This window comes from Polyergus mexicanus, unplaced genomic scaffold (genome assembly GCF_030449975.1).
Source record: "Polyergus mexicanus isolate NDT 795.1 unplaced genomic scaffold, iyPolMexi1.0 SCAF_2, whole genome shotgun sequence".
NCBI classification, from domain to species: domain Eukaryota; kingdom Metazoa; phylum Arthropoda; class Insecta; order Hymenoptera; family Formicidae; genus Polyergus; species Polyergus mexicanus.
The window spans coordinates 11,866,238-11,879,184 of record NW_027223322.1 but is presented as its reverse complement, the minus strand read 5'-3'; the positions used below and the strand labels follow the sequence as shown (position 1 = coordinate 11,879,184).

Below are 12,947 nucleotides of genomic sequence, written 5' to 3'. Positions count from 1 at the left end.
ATGATCGTCCATTGTTACGTCCCCTCCGGCTATACCATCTCCCTTTCTTCCCGCACAAATATCTCGCTTTCTGTCCTCGTTACCTATGTAATTTGAACGGGCTTTATTGTTGCTTCTTGCCAGAAGAATGTCTACCGTATCTATCTCCTCGACCCCTTACAGTTTTATTTTGGCAAATCGTTTTTAACCCGTTATCCATTATTATTCCCTCACGTTTCTGGCAATCGTGCGTCGAATTAGGTTCATGGATTATGAACGATAACGTTTTCATATGATTCGTACATAAGAAAAAAAAAGAAAAAAAAAGAATAATCCGATAATGGTCTAGAGTGTAAATTCGGGTATAAACTGTGTTAATCATAGTTAGAGCAACGTAAATCGCAGTTAAACCAAACGGCACGCGGCGGAATGACAGCGGCCTAACAAAAGCGGCACAAAGGGGCGGTCGTGCGCGGCATATTAAATTCGCGCAGAATTCGACGAACTTTTCACCGGCGCATTATGGGTCGACTATCTGGATGATGTAGCACCGAAGTTGGGAAGACTTTTCCAAGCCGAGCCCCTGTTCTCTCTTTCTCTCTCTTTTTGCCAGTCGTATCTTTTCTCTTTATCTCTTGCTCGCTTTTCCTTACTCTCTCTTTCTCTCTCTCTCTCTCTGAGCATAGCTTCCAGGGTAGCAATCTTTTATTATTAGCGCAGGCTTTACCAGACAATGAAACGAAAGGAACGGAATATGATATTGTAGTACAGAGGCTCGTCGGAAAGGGAAGCTATTGTCGGTCTCTTTGAATTTTAAAGTCAACGATCGATACGGCTCGGGGGATGCGCCTTTAGCCATACAGCCATATAAACCGCTTCAGTCCGCGCCTCCCTCGCGTTCCACCCACCCACCGTGGATACTCGTCCTTCGAGGTCCCTTCGCCGCCATCGGCTTAGCCCTGGTTCTGTTTATTCGGGATCACCCAGTACGCGATGATTCCGAGCGAGAAACCACCCCCGATTCGCGTTGTTCTTTTCACCGCGACGACGCGCGAAGAATATGAGCTACTTGCTCACGTCTCACTTTCTCACGACTGCGAATTCGAAGAATATGATACTTTGCGTGTTTCTTGTGATAAATTATAAAAAAAGTTTGTCGATGAAAATTAACATAAATTTATAGTTATCGATATATTTGCGGTTATTAAGAAAAGAAATTTTATCTAAACTTGAAATACCCTAAAATATTGGTATATACATATATATATTGTATATACACATATATACATATATATAAACGCGTATCTATTCGCATGCGAGCAACGTACTTCCCTCTCCGCGACCGAGAAGGTCGCTAGGCCGTCACCAAATTGTCGGCGGACTAATGATAAATTGCGCCCTCGGCCCTGCGGAAACTCCCCACCTCGTACGAACGTAGCGTACGGGGAATCAAATTGCAATTTGTTATTTGTAATTCCGAGTGTCGCTTAATATACTGCCGGCGCTCTTCCGCCTTCCCCTCGCTCGCTCGGATAGTGCTCGGAAGGGTTAGAAATTAAGCGTAGGTTGATGAGAAAGTGCGAAGGTGCGAGGCGAAGGGGTAGAGTGTCATCTTGTTTCGTGCTAATAAACAGTAATTAAGCGCGCGTCTCCTTCATTTTTATCGCACGCAAATAGTATTTTTTTAAACGGAGCAAGGTTGTTACTTACGATATTGTCTCCGCGTCCATTTCAATCTTTCCGTTATCTCTTTCCGATCTTTATCTCTCGAAACGATCCCTCGCCGAAGAATCGACATAGGGAGAGAATCGTCGGCTGAGTAGGCAAATATTCGATTTTGTCTATTCAATTTTCCAGAAAAATGACGCGGCCGCCATTTCTCGAGGGCCCCCGTCGCTCTTTCAGCCAAATATTATCGCTGGAACTCGAATGCGCGACGAAAGGGGGATGGGGGGAGGAGAGAGGGTGGTTTGAAGGAAAAGAATAAGTTCGATCAGTCAGAGGGTGGCGGTTACCGTTTCGGTTATGGCTTTCGGAAGCGTCGTCGAATCCTATTCTTGCGCAAACCCGATAAGGGCCCTTTTACGCGTATATTTTCGCACACGCGTCGCCTGCACCTACATTGTTGTTGTATGCTATATACGCATCCACAAAAAAAAAAAAAAAAAGATAGAGATGGAAGATCACAAATGTTTTATCGTAATATCCCTTTTCCTTTTTACATTTTTTAATCAGTTTCTCTTGAAAAAAAAACAAAACAAAAAAAAATCTGAAAGATGATATTAAAGATTTCAAGAGAGAGAAAAACATGTTAATTTCATTATTCGGGCTTTTGATAACAGTGAGAACATTTTTCTGATCTATATACATCTCGTGTCGCGAAAACGAAAAGCCATCGCGTCGTGCGATAACTTTCGATTTTTTCTCACAACATATTTTTCTTGAATATACTCTGCCGGATATACGAAGAGAGAGAGAGAGAGAGAGAGAGAGAGAGAGAGAGAGAGAGAGAGAGAGAGAGAGAGGGAGGGAGGGAGGGGTGTACATGTGGAGGGAAGGAATAGGGATGAGCTGGCGGTATCGGAGGCTGCGGCGAGGAGCCGGTATCCGTGAGTTTATTTGCGTTTTGCCTGCCGGCTGAGCATCCAGGCGTTCAGAAAAGGCCGGGAAGCGATCGAACAGCGAAGACTTATCGCCGCCAAACTTGGAGCAGAACCGTCACGCTACGACAACCCTCTTCTTCGTCCTTTCCCCTTTCCGCCCGACTCTGCATCTCGTCCCCGGTTTCGGAGCGACGATACGCAAAGGGGTAAATCGGAATGGAATTATTTATATGCGCGCACGTGGTTCCGATAGTCCCGTCTAATCGATGGTACGTCAAAAGTTTCAGCGATCTCGCCGAAGAATTGATTTACTCGTTCCCCTCGCCGATTTCGATTTTAATCCCCTACGATTGAAATTTCTCTTCGGTTAAGATCTAATCGTACTTTCTCTTCTCTTTTGTACCGATGTTTGTCAGATGTTGAATTCCTTTCGAGATAGAAAAAGAGGAGGGAAAGTTACTTATACGTCAGATTCCAGAAGTTTCATTTTATCTATTTTTCTATATATTGAAATGATAAGTTTCGACGCCGTCTTGTAAATCCGTATAACGGATAAAGCTCACGAGGATACACAGCTTTCGGACGTAGAGCATTTTCCGAAGGGTATCGAAGGGCTTTTTCCTGTTCTACGAAACGGAGTCCTCCCGTTATTTTGGCGTGAAAGAGGCACGAAGTAGCGGCGGGTTAGGGCACGTAAAAAGTCCACGAGGGACTGGAATTGGGGTAAAAACGTCCCGGCGCGCGGCGTGAAACCCCCGCAGATTGACTCCATCCGAAACCGCGATAAGCCCCATCATGCTCTATCTTTTTTTCTCTCTGTCTCCCCCACCATCCTTCCCGACCACTATCTTTGTGTATCTCTTTTTTTCTGTCACGTCGTGGAGAAGAGTGATCCCGTAACGACCATCGATAGCCCTTAATCGAATGATCCGTGCGCAGCTCGACGCATTGCTGGAAAGTGATTTTTATTTTCCACTGATTCTAATTTATATCGGCCTTTATGGGCGACTTCGGGGCAGAACGGTAACGCATACCATGCGTCCAAGATATGCAGCCTCGTGTATACGCACGCACGCACGCACGTACGCGCCGCGTTCAGATCGAGGGGTTAGCCCGCGGTTATCTCTCCGTTACGCGTTGGCAGGCATATGCCCTCCCCGATGATGCTGCTGCTGCTGCTGCTGTTTCCCTGGAATGGGGTGGCGCGACACAGGGCGCGAGGGGTGCAGGAAGCGCGCGGAGGTAGGGAGCGCGAAGGTCATAATTTTCAGATTTATGTACAAATGTTTCGCGCGGGGTGCGCGCCCGTTTCTCCTCCTGGGGAAGATGCCTATCGTAAAGTTTCGCGGAGAATTGAAAAATGCTCTCGAGGCTTTCGCACGCGGGCGATGACGGAACACAGGGTGGATCAGCCGCGGCGGGAAAGCCGTTGCCCTTTTACGTTCGTGAAACGACGGCGGAGGGCGGGGCGGTGGGGGGAGGGGGGAGGGAAGACCGTGGTCACAGATCACCGTGTTTGGCTTCTCGACGAAAGATTGCGTAGCGACGAGACTTTTTCTCCGCGACGCGCCTTAAATAATACGGGAAGATCGAACGAACGAACGAAAATCCGGTATATAATGATTAGAGTATCGGTATTCTTTTTCACGCATAGTGTTTTACGTCAGACCGTAAAAAAAAAGTAGCGAGGATAAAAGATGGTTCGTTAAAATTGAAAATGGCCATGTTACGCGTTGCTTAAGTCCGTATGTACGTCTAGCATAAACATACACACACGTACAAGTGGTAACAGCAAAGTACATTCCTCGAGAATCGGGCGGATCCGTTTCATAATTCAGACCCTTTCTAGGCACCCCTACTTCGCATACCCCGAACGTCATTTCTGATGTATGACGCATAGTGCCGGTGCACTCAAAGTGCTATCTGTTAACGAGCTTCTCTACTCGGGGCTTGTCTTACGCATTACACTTTATTACGGAAACCTAATATGTTCTCCGTTGACGCGCTATCGCTCTGTCCAGTCGTTTGTACGGTACATTAAATATTAACTAGAGATAGTGTTACGTAAGAATGTTATTTTGACTATATCTTCATACATCATTTCTTTTATATTTAATTGTAGCATTCCAAAACTACATTATTCGTATTTGTTAATTGAATTGCATTTACTTTGTTGTCCTTAAGATTCTTAAATTTTTTAACAATATCTTAATTTAAATTTGCATATTTAATACGTTCGAAATTATATGTAAAGTCATCAATCTTGTCGGTAAAAGTCTCGGTTAATTATAGATTTTCGAGTGTGAACGAAGATGGATATGGTTTTGTCGATCCATATAAGATTAGCCTTCAAGCTCCTCATCTCATATATATTGTACATAAGGAACGCATGTAAGAAGATCGGTCTAATTCGATTACACATACATATGTAAATTTGTCGTATGCGTATTTACGAGAACGAATGGAACTAGACGGAACGACAATGTTCGATATAAATATTGGTTGCGTTAACGAAAGAAAGATCATCATTTTTGCCTCTCCGCGTTACACGCTACTATTCTATTTCCATTCTAACTGTCGACGTTAACGGTTACGAGTACTCTCCGGATTTTCGGTGACTCGATGACAGAAAAATTGGTTTTGCTACGCGTTCTCTTTAAGCTCTTGCTTTCCAAAAAAAAAAATTATGATCTTTCGTATTAACGCTTCGTATTCGCGCGTCATCAACGTATCATCGCGATGTAAGCTACATAATTCGTCAATAATATACGTATATTTTATTGCTTTCCGTATTTAGTTCGAGATACGAATGCGTATTCAGAATCCTCACGTAAGATTACTCTCGTAACCGTACTTTGCGTTAAATCCTCCCGGTAGGATCGTCCTCTGCGGAATGAATTAACAAGCCTGTCCCCGGCCAAAATCCGAGGCGAAACAATCGGGCCGTCGAAACGATCCGGGAGTCGTTTGACTAAACAGCCGGTTATCTCGTCGCTTAATCAGCATTGTCTCCTTAGCACCCCCGGAACGCGTAGGATAGGTGCCCCTCGGTCGGGTAAAGGAAAACGCCTCGGTCGAATGACGACGAAGACGGTGTACATGCCCCCGAGGAAAACAATTTAGCTCAATCAACATTTCTAGGCGAATCTCGGGCGTCGTCTAATTAAACCGCTGTCCCGCGCGAGGATAAAGTCGGAGGTTATCGCCGCCGTCTCGTATCTGATCCCTTCGGTCGGGCTTAATACAACTGCGTTTTCACTTCGGGCTCCGCGGGAATATGTATGTCGTTCGCGTGGATGTATGCGAACGTATCCTTCTACAATATATACATATACATATACACGGAACAGATGAGGAGAACTCGGGGAGTCTCATTTCCTGTCCGCGGGGGTCCCGCAGGGGATACATAATTAGCCCGATTCGTCGGAAACGAAAGGATGATGGGGGCCGCGCGCGTCGTCGTACGCCGATCTTCCGCTCCTTCTCCTTTCTCGGCGAGATGTTGCGGCTTCGATCGATTTCTCGAAATAATTTCGACTCCCGTCAAGATGTGAATTTTAACGACAAAGGCTTTGTGCGCTGCGAATCGATGTGACTCCTTGATGACTCGCCCGTTATTAATCTCGGATTCTCGAATAATCGGCAAATTTCAGAGGATCGTGAAACGATCGAGAGAGCGAGAGCGGATTCGCGCCAAGTTGAGAGAGCGGCGCGATTTCCGGCGTGGAAATCGCCTCGGATTGTGCAGACGTCAAAGTCAATTGCAAGACGCACGCCGGTGAATTAATCTCAATCGTCGGCGGGCCTCGTGTCATTTATCATGACTCGTTACGAGCGGGAAGGCGCGAGGGCGAATACACACGGATTGATATGGAGTTAGCTACGGTAGCCTGTGTACGATTGCGTCGTGACCGCCGCTCGGATCTATCAGTCAAAACGACGAGGGTCCGAAGAAGTGAGAACTAATTTAAAAAATGCGTAGGTACTCTTTTGAAGGATGCGTAAAAAAATGTTCCAAGCGTGTGTCTCTCGTGTCATCTTTTTATTTTAACTTAACGTAATAAGGATTAACGATTTTTATACGCGTTTCTATGCATTCTTGACAATATAGTATATAGTAATATGTAGATATAGTATAGTAGTATGTGTCAGTTACTATATCCGGCATATATCGAGAATGCCGATATGATGTTTATGGATTTTGCGATGGCGCTGCTCTTGTTGTCGAATACCGGCGATTATTTTCCGATAGACAAATTCCGAAGCGGGAAGTGTTTATTAGAGATACACATTCAGTGTTTAGTCAATATCGCTGGCTACTACACGAATATCGTACGGATGTTGAGGATCGAATTAATATTTACGGGGAAAAAATGTTCCTTGTTTTAAATCACGAAGAATCCGTCGAAATTTTTTTACGATAAAAACGTAACAATATACACAACAATACGGAATAGATTAGAATTGAGAAAAGATATAAATATTAATCACTTATGATGATAGAAAATTTTTATTTAAATAATTATATCTTGAAAATATACCAATGTGATCGTCTTTTCGCAACTTGGAATTTTGAGATAGAATCGAAGAAAATCAGAAATTAATGTCAGAAAGTCAGACGTCTTATTTCACTTGCCCTATTGATGTTCGTGGAATGTCAGGCATCCGCTGATTGAATTCGGGAGAGAGCCTTTCCCGAATCGCGCACAGTTTGATAAATGTTGTCCGTCTCTCGCGATATGCCGGATAATATCTGTAAGGATCTGGCAAGAGAGAACACAGAGGATCGGACTCCCTTTTTGTCGGCGACGGCATCGTTTGTAATTCGAATCCATCGCCCTTCGCGCGAAGGAACCAGAGTTTCAACGCTTGTAGTACGTCAGCGAGGAATCTCCCGTCAGTAATTTATGGTCTCGCCACGTTCCCGAATTAAGTCCCCCATTTTTCCTCTCTGCCCTTACGTTTGTTTGAATTAGATCGCGCCCACGTTAAATTGACGTGCATCGCGAACACGAAATTATATCTTTGAAACAAGAATTGATATCGATATAATTTAGTGAGAATTTCAGATTTTCTTATTAATCGTAGTACATATTACAATTATTGACACAATACTCGAAAAGACGCTGCCTTACAATTGCAAGTATCCTTTTGAGATCGCGTTGCGTCTGCAACGAGAACACTCGTTACGACAAAGTCGCAGAACCCCTTTCGCTTCAAATGTCACGGTCCTAAGGGTGGAATTTTCACTCCTGGACTCGTAGAAGCTCGCGCTAAGGATCATGTTACGACCCTCCGCACAGATCCAGGTCGTTTATTATTTCGACTTGGTCGAAATATCTACGAGAGAAGGACCCTTCTCGAGATGTACGTGTACAGAGAGAAAATGTGTTGTGCCCTCCTACGAGATTAATTTCGTATATAGAATTAAACAAACGGTTACGTGAAATAACTCGTATTAAGTTAGCATCACCCGGTTATATATATATATATATATATTTTGACTATCTAGTTTAATTCAGAAGTGTATGAATCATTTTAACATATTTCTTCATAATTTATCGTATACAAAGTAGACTGAAATTTTTTGACGGCGATTAAAATTTTCATGTCAGTTAGCGGCTCTGCAAAATTTTCGTCTCGTTCGCTTGATGGTTATGAATGTAACAGTGTGTCGATCGGCGTTACGACGTTCGGGCTTTACGTTACTCGATAACGGGATAAACGCGCGAATAATTGGGGATTCGCGATTTAGGTTTAAAAAAAAAAAAAAAAAAAAAAAAAAATGTTTACACGCCGCGACATGCGACGACGCGCATCGCGATAAAAATTCATTGGCGTATGTGAATGCCGGAACGCCGATGGCACGTGTATCGTTTATTAAAAAAGCTGTTGGACGGCCGTGCCGGATCGAAGAGCGCGGGGACATACCTTCGCCATTTTACAGAGGCCCTTTGTCGTGCCGAAATTACAATTGCTATCGTCATTATCGGATGCGTTATGCGTACGATGCGTTTGGGGTGGACGTGGACGCGGAAATCCCACCCCATTGTTTGTCGCGCGTCCCGTTTTGATCGAAAACGTCAAAGCGACCGAAAAAACATACATACGTCTCTCCGGAATGCCGACCGGAAAAATATGACCGGGTGGAGAAGAGTATCGGGGGGGGGGGGAGGGGGGCTCCGCGTTATATATCGGATTCAACGCGCGTCGGATCCGCGAGACAGCGAGAAATATCCGTCCGCGAGGATCCGCGATCTGATTTCACGAAACGATCTGGAATCATCTCTCTATCTCTCTCCCGACCTTCGAAGTCTCGCCCGCTTCTTAATGAACTCCCGCTGTTCGAAGCGGCCGTTTCTGAACATCGGATAGGGAATCCCCGCAGAGTTCGTCATTACTGACGCAAAATTAAAGCTAAAGATACAGGAGGGTCGTGCGCGTTTTCGGCACGGGGCTTATTAGTTTCGCGAGGCGCAAAGCGTGGGCGAGCATCACCATGACTCGCAAGAGCTCGCGGCCACGATTATTTATGATGGTATTAATTATTGCGACGACGAATTTAATATAAATGTTGGCTCTTGCTTCCTCTTCCGATTAACGACGTCGTAATTTCGACTGGCGAATACGCCGCTGTTTCCTCGCCGAAACATCGGGAAAACGGTGCTCCTCCTTCTCTCCTTCTCTCGCGTATACGAGACTTTACCTCGACCGAGGTAGGGCTCTAGGCGATCACTAATTATTTGGATATCGTTCGCGAGCGTAGGAGCCGTATTACGCGCGCGCATAATGAAACCCGTATTAACGCAATCGCGCACGCGGATACACGCCAAACGCACGTAGATGCGAAAATGCGCGGCGGACGCCGCGGCGTAACCGTAGACACGGTGAATGCGCGGCGAGCGTAATATTCGACTAATTACAAATTTAATAACCCCAGGTTCGTAGCCAGGTTATTGCAAGCTCGTGACGTCTAAATGAATCGACTTTGCGCGTTGCGTCACATTCCATCTACTCGCTTCCGCCTGACGTTCTCCTCATTCGCCATTTCGCTTCCGAAGATTGTCGACGATTTTTTTTGTCGGAAAAAGATTACCTCTGTCTTGATAGACTCGCATTACCAATTAAAATTTAATTATCATCAAAATTGTTATAATTATTCGAATTATTGCGGTGTGTCCAATGGCGCGATGTCACATCGTTGGCATTATTATCGTTGAAGAAGTATCCTTTTCTCGATTCTTCCTTGTCGCGGGAAATCTTTACATTTTGCGGCCTGTGCGAGGCGCACACATAAAGCCGCTCTCCGTTTCCCTTAACACCGCCGTAACTTATCGCTCGTAGACACAGTATTTCTCTCCGGCTCTTTGAAAGCATTTTCTCATTAAAAAATTAAGGGTGGAGAGGAGGGAGGAGGGGGAGGCGGGCGGGAGTGAAAAGGAGCGAAGCGGTTGCAGAGGGTCGTGCGGGGGAAGAAGGGGGGCGAGGGGAACCGAGTTCGCGGTGCAGAAACGAAGTATGGGGCTGAGACAGGAGGGTTTTGCGGCGGCGAGCAAGGGGCGGGGACGAGGGTGGACGGAGGGGTCGGTAAGTGCTCTGCGGCTCCCAGATGCGCCCAATATTATGTTTAATGATATTAACTTCTTACTTAATGGTCCGCGGTTCGATTCGAGGTGCGAAAGAGGCACCTCCCCCCTCCGGACCACAACGTAGAAGCCGGAAAAAATATACCCGGGAGAATAATTTGGCGAGTCGAGTATAAGAGGAGAGAAAAAAGAAAGAGAGAAAGGGAGAGAAAACGAGATAAGAGAAACGAATCAATAGCGAAAGAGTATAATCACACGTGAGATACGTTTATTTTCTTCGCTCTTTCTTTCTCTTCATTCCTTGCAATATAAAATGACTATGCGGATGACCTGCTCTATAAACCTCACGATAAAAGCCGCGGCATCGTCCGACGTGTCCCCCTTTTTCTGCGGCAATGCTGTCGAGGGTCGCTCTCGCCCTCAACTCTTTACTCACGATTAAGGAATCCGCCCGCCTGTTCTTTAGCCAAAGGGCTTGTACTACGGAACTCTCTTCTGTCACCCGAAAATTATTTTCTCTTTGCCGCGAAGTGATATTATTTCAGAGGAGTAGTCAAACGCTCATTAAGCGATAATGGGGCCGATAATTTTTCATTATTCTATTAATCGCGATCTGTGAAAAATCTACCACAAAGATCGATCATACTTTTCGCGTTGACGTTGGAGAACCATGCTAAAATGTAATTTTGTAAGAAGCTTTTATTTGGCTCATTCCCTCTCGGCTTTATGACGGAAATTCCGACGAAAGACTCGATTCTGTAATCCTCGTTCGCTTCTTAATGCGAACTGCGTCATTGAGACAGAAATCTTAAGGATTCCTGGTAAACCACGCGATGGAGCCCGCGGGCACGAGTGCCAAACAATATAAAGCCAAGATTAAAAGTTTCTTATAGCGCGGGAGCGTAAAGCTCCGGCGCCGCATTAACGAGCGACTCATAAAGCGGGATGCTCGAGGAAATCGAAGTAAAATTTAAAGCAGAAAAACTGCAGAATCTTGAAATACGCTTGAAATATGCTTTACGATATTTGTTTCCGCTCCGTTCGTTTGCAGATATTTTATTTTGTAAATAGGTTCGAATAAATCTCGTCGACCTATTGTCGGCGACGTGAAAAATGAAATTCTTCTTTACGGCGTCTTTGTGGCGGATTAAATAAATGCGATGTCGCAGAGGACGAGGCGATTAAGAACGATACATGGTATACGGTGATACGACCGAGAACCGTCGCGTTGTGCGAGACCGATACTTATCTTCCTACGCGGATCCCTTGCGTCCAGCGACTAGAATAATTATTTAATTAATACCCTACGTAGTGCGGCGGAGAGTCCACCTCCGCGCTCGCTCGATTTAAATCCCCTCGGATTAATACGAAACCTTTCTTTTCTCTTTCCTTCTCTGTTACAGGCTCCGCGAGGAGAGAAGCGACGCCGAGAGAGCGCTGGCTTTGGACCACAAACCCAGGGACCTCAGCTCGCACAATGGTAAGGTTGCAAAAGCGAATCTCTTGATGCTCGATTTTTCAATTTAATCACAGCAATTTCTTTTTTATGTAAAAAGTCACGTCAATTTATCATTTTGCATTTGTTGAAAATTTAATAAATAGTTTAACATCAATTAATAATTAATGCTTGTTAAATATTAAACTAAACTTTATTCAATTATATCAATGTGCGTGAAGAAAATGTTGGCTCCGAAGGAACGCTAACGACGATTTATCTCGCTGACGTTTCTTATACGGGCTTATAATTTTCAATACCGTTTCTCGCATTCCTACCTGTCTCGTCGCGGCGGCTGTCACCTGGATTAAGTCGGTAACGCGAGATGCTTAATCGTCAGAGTTGCCAGAGAACGGTCGGATCGATGCGGATTCGAAGTCAAGCGGCGCAGAAAGATTTTTAACCACGACAGTCCGGCGCGGCGCGGCGCGGCGGTCCGACAGAGTCCGATCGTGATTGTTCTTTTCTGTATTTCTCTACCTTTCTTTCCATCTGGCTTGTGTTTGTCCGCGTTTGGAGCGGTCGAACCATGAGGCGTCCCGGGCGTTTAGGATCCCGGAGATTAAGTCCGATATCGGGTTACACCCCTTATACCTCTTTTTCCAATTCCGTATAATATTATAATCCATCCGATGGAATCCTTCTCTCTTCCCTTTTCCCTTCCGCGATAGACTCACCTACGTCAAAGACAACACAATTCAACGTTTACTGTACATTTTTAAATCTGTCATATAATGTCAATTTTTCGATCGATCACGCATATACGTATGTACATATTTCGATAATACGAATACACGCGCAATTATATTTATGAAATATATCGGTTGCAATTCGCGCGAGAGACCCTTCGCTACCGAGATTTCGGTCCCCAACGGGAGCCGAAGTATGTAGAAGTCAATTTAACGTAAAAGATGTACGATTCATTAGATGGCGCCTTGGGATGAGAATCGAGAAAACCGCGATCCCTCTCTTTCAATAGCCAACGAGATACATGAAACTCCGGGCGCGTACACACGTAAACGGCCGAGGAGCTGGTCTCTACTAAATACTATACACATATACACGTACTCATTGGGTACTCGTGCGTCTACCCGTGAGATCACGAGTGGCCCCGAAGCAATGCGTCAGCGCCGACGACCGTTGCCCAAACAGTATCTATCTATGTCAGGATTAAAATACTAGGATATCAAATACGCGCGCGCGCGGTCGGAGGAAGGAAAAAGGGATGCGCGGAAAGAGAAAGAGGTGGTCGGTCGCAACGGGGATGGAAGGGCGGCCGGGAGA

General features: G+C 45.2%; 1 protein-coding gene across 8 annotated transcripts in view; it reads left to right on the top strand.

The window, feature by feature from the left end:
* Dac (dachshund family transcription factor) overlaps positions 1-12,947 on the top strand; it is a 183,995-nt gene that overhangs the window by 103,577 nt on the left and 67,471 nt on the right. For all 8 annotated transcript variants that reach the window (XR_011447963.1, XM_070308748.1, XM_070308739.1 and 5 more), the window contains one exon: positions 11,572-11,648. Coding sequence is in view for 7 of the 8 variants with exons in the window: in XM_070308748.1 (XP_070164849.1) it covers positions 11,572-11,648 (77 nt within the window). In the remaining variant the exon portion in view is untranslated. The remainder of the gene's footprint in view (positions 1-11,571; positions 11,649-12,947) is intronic.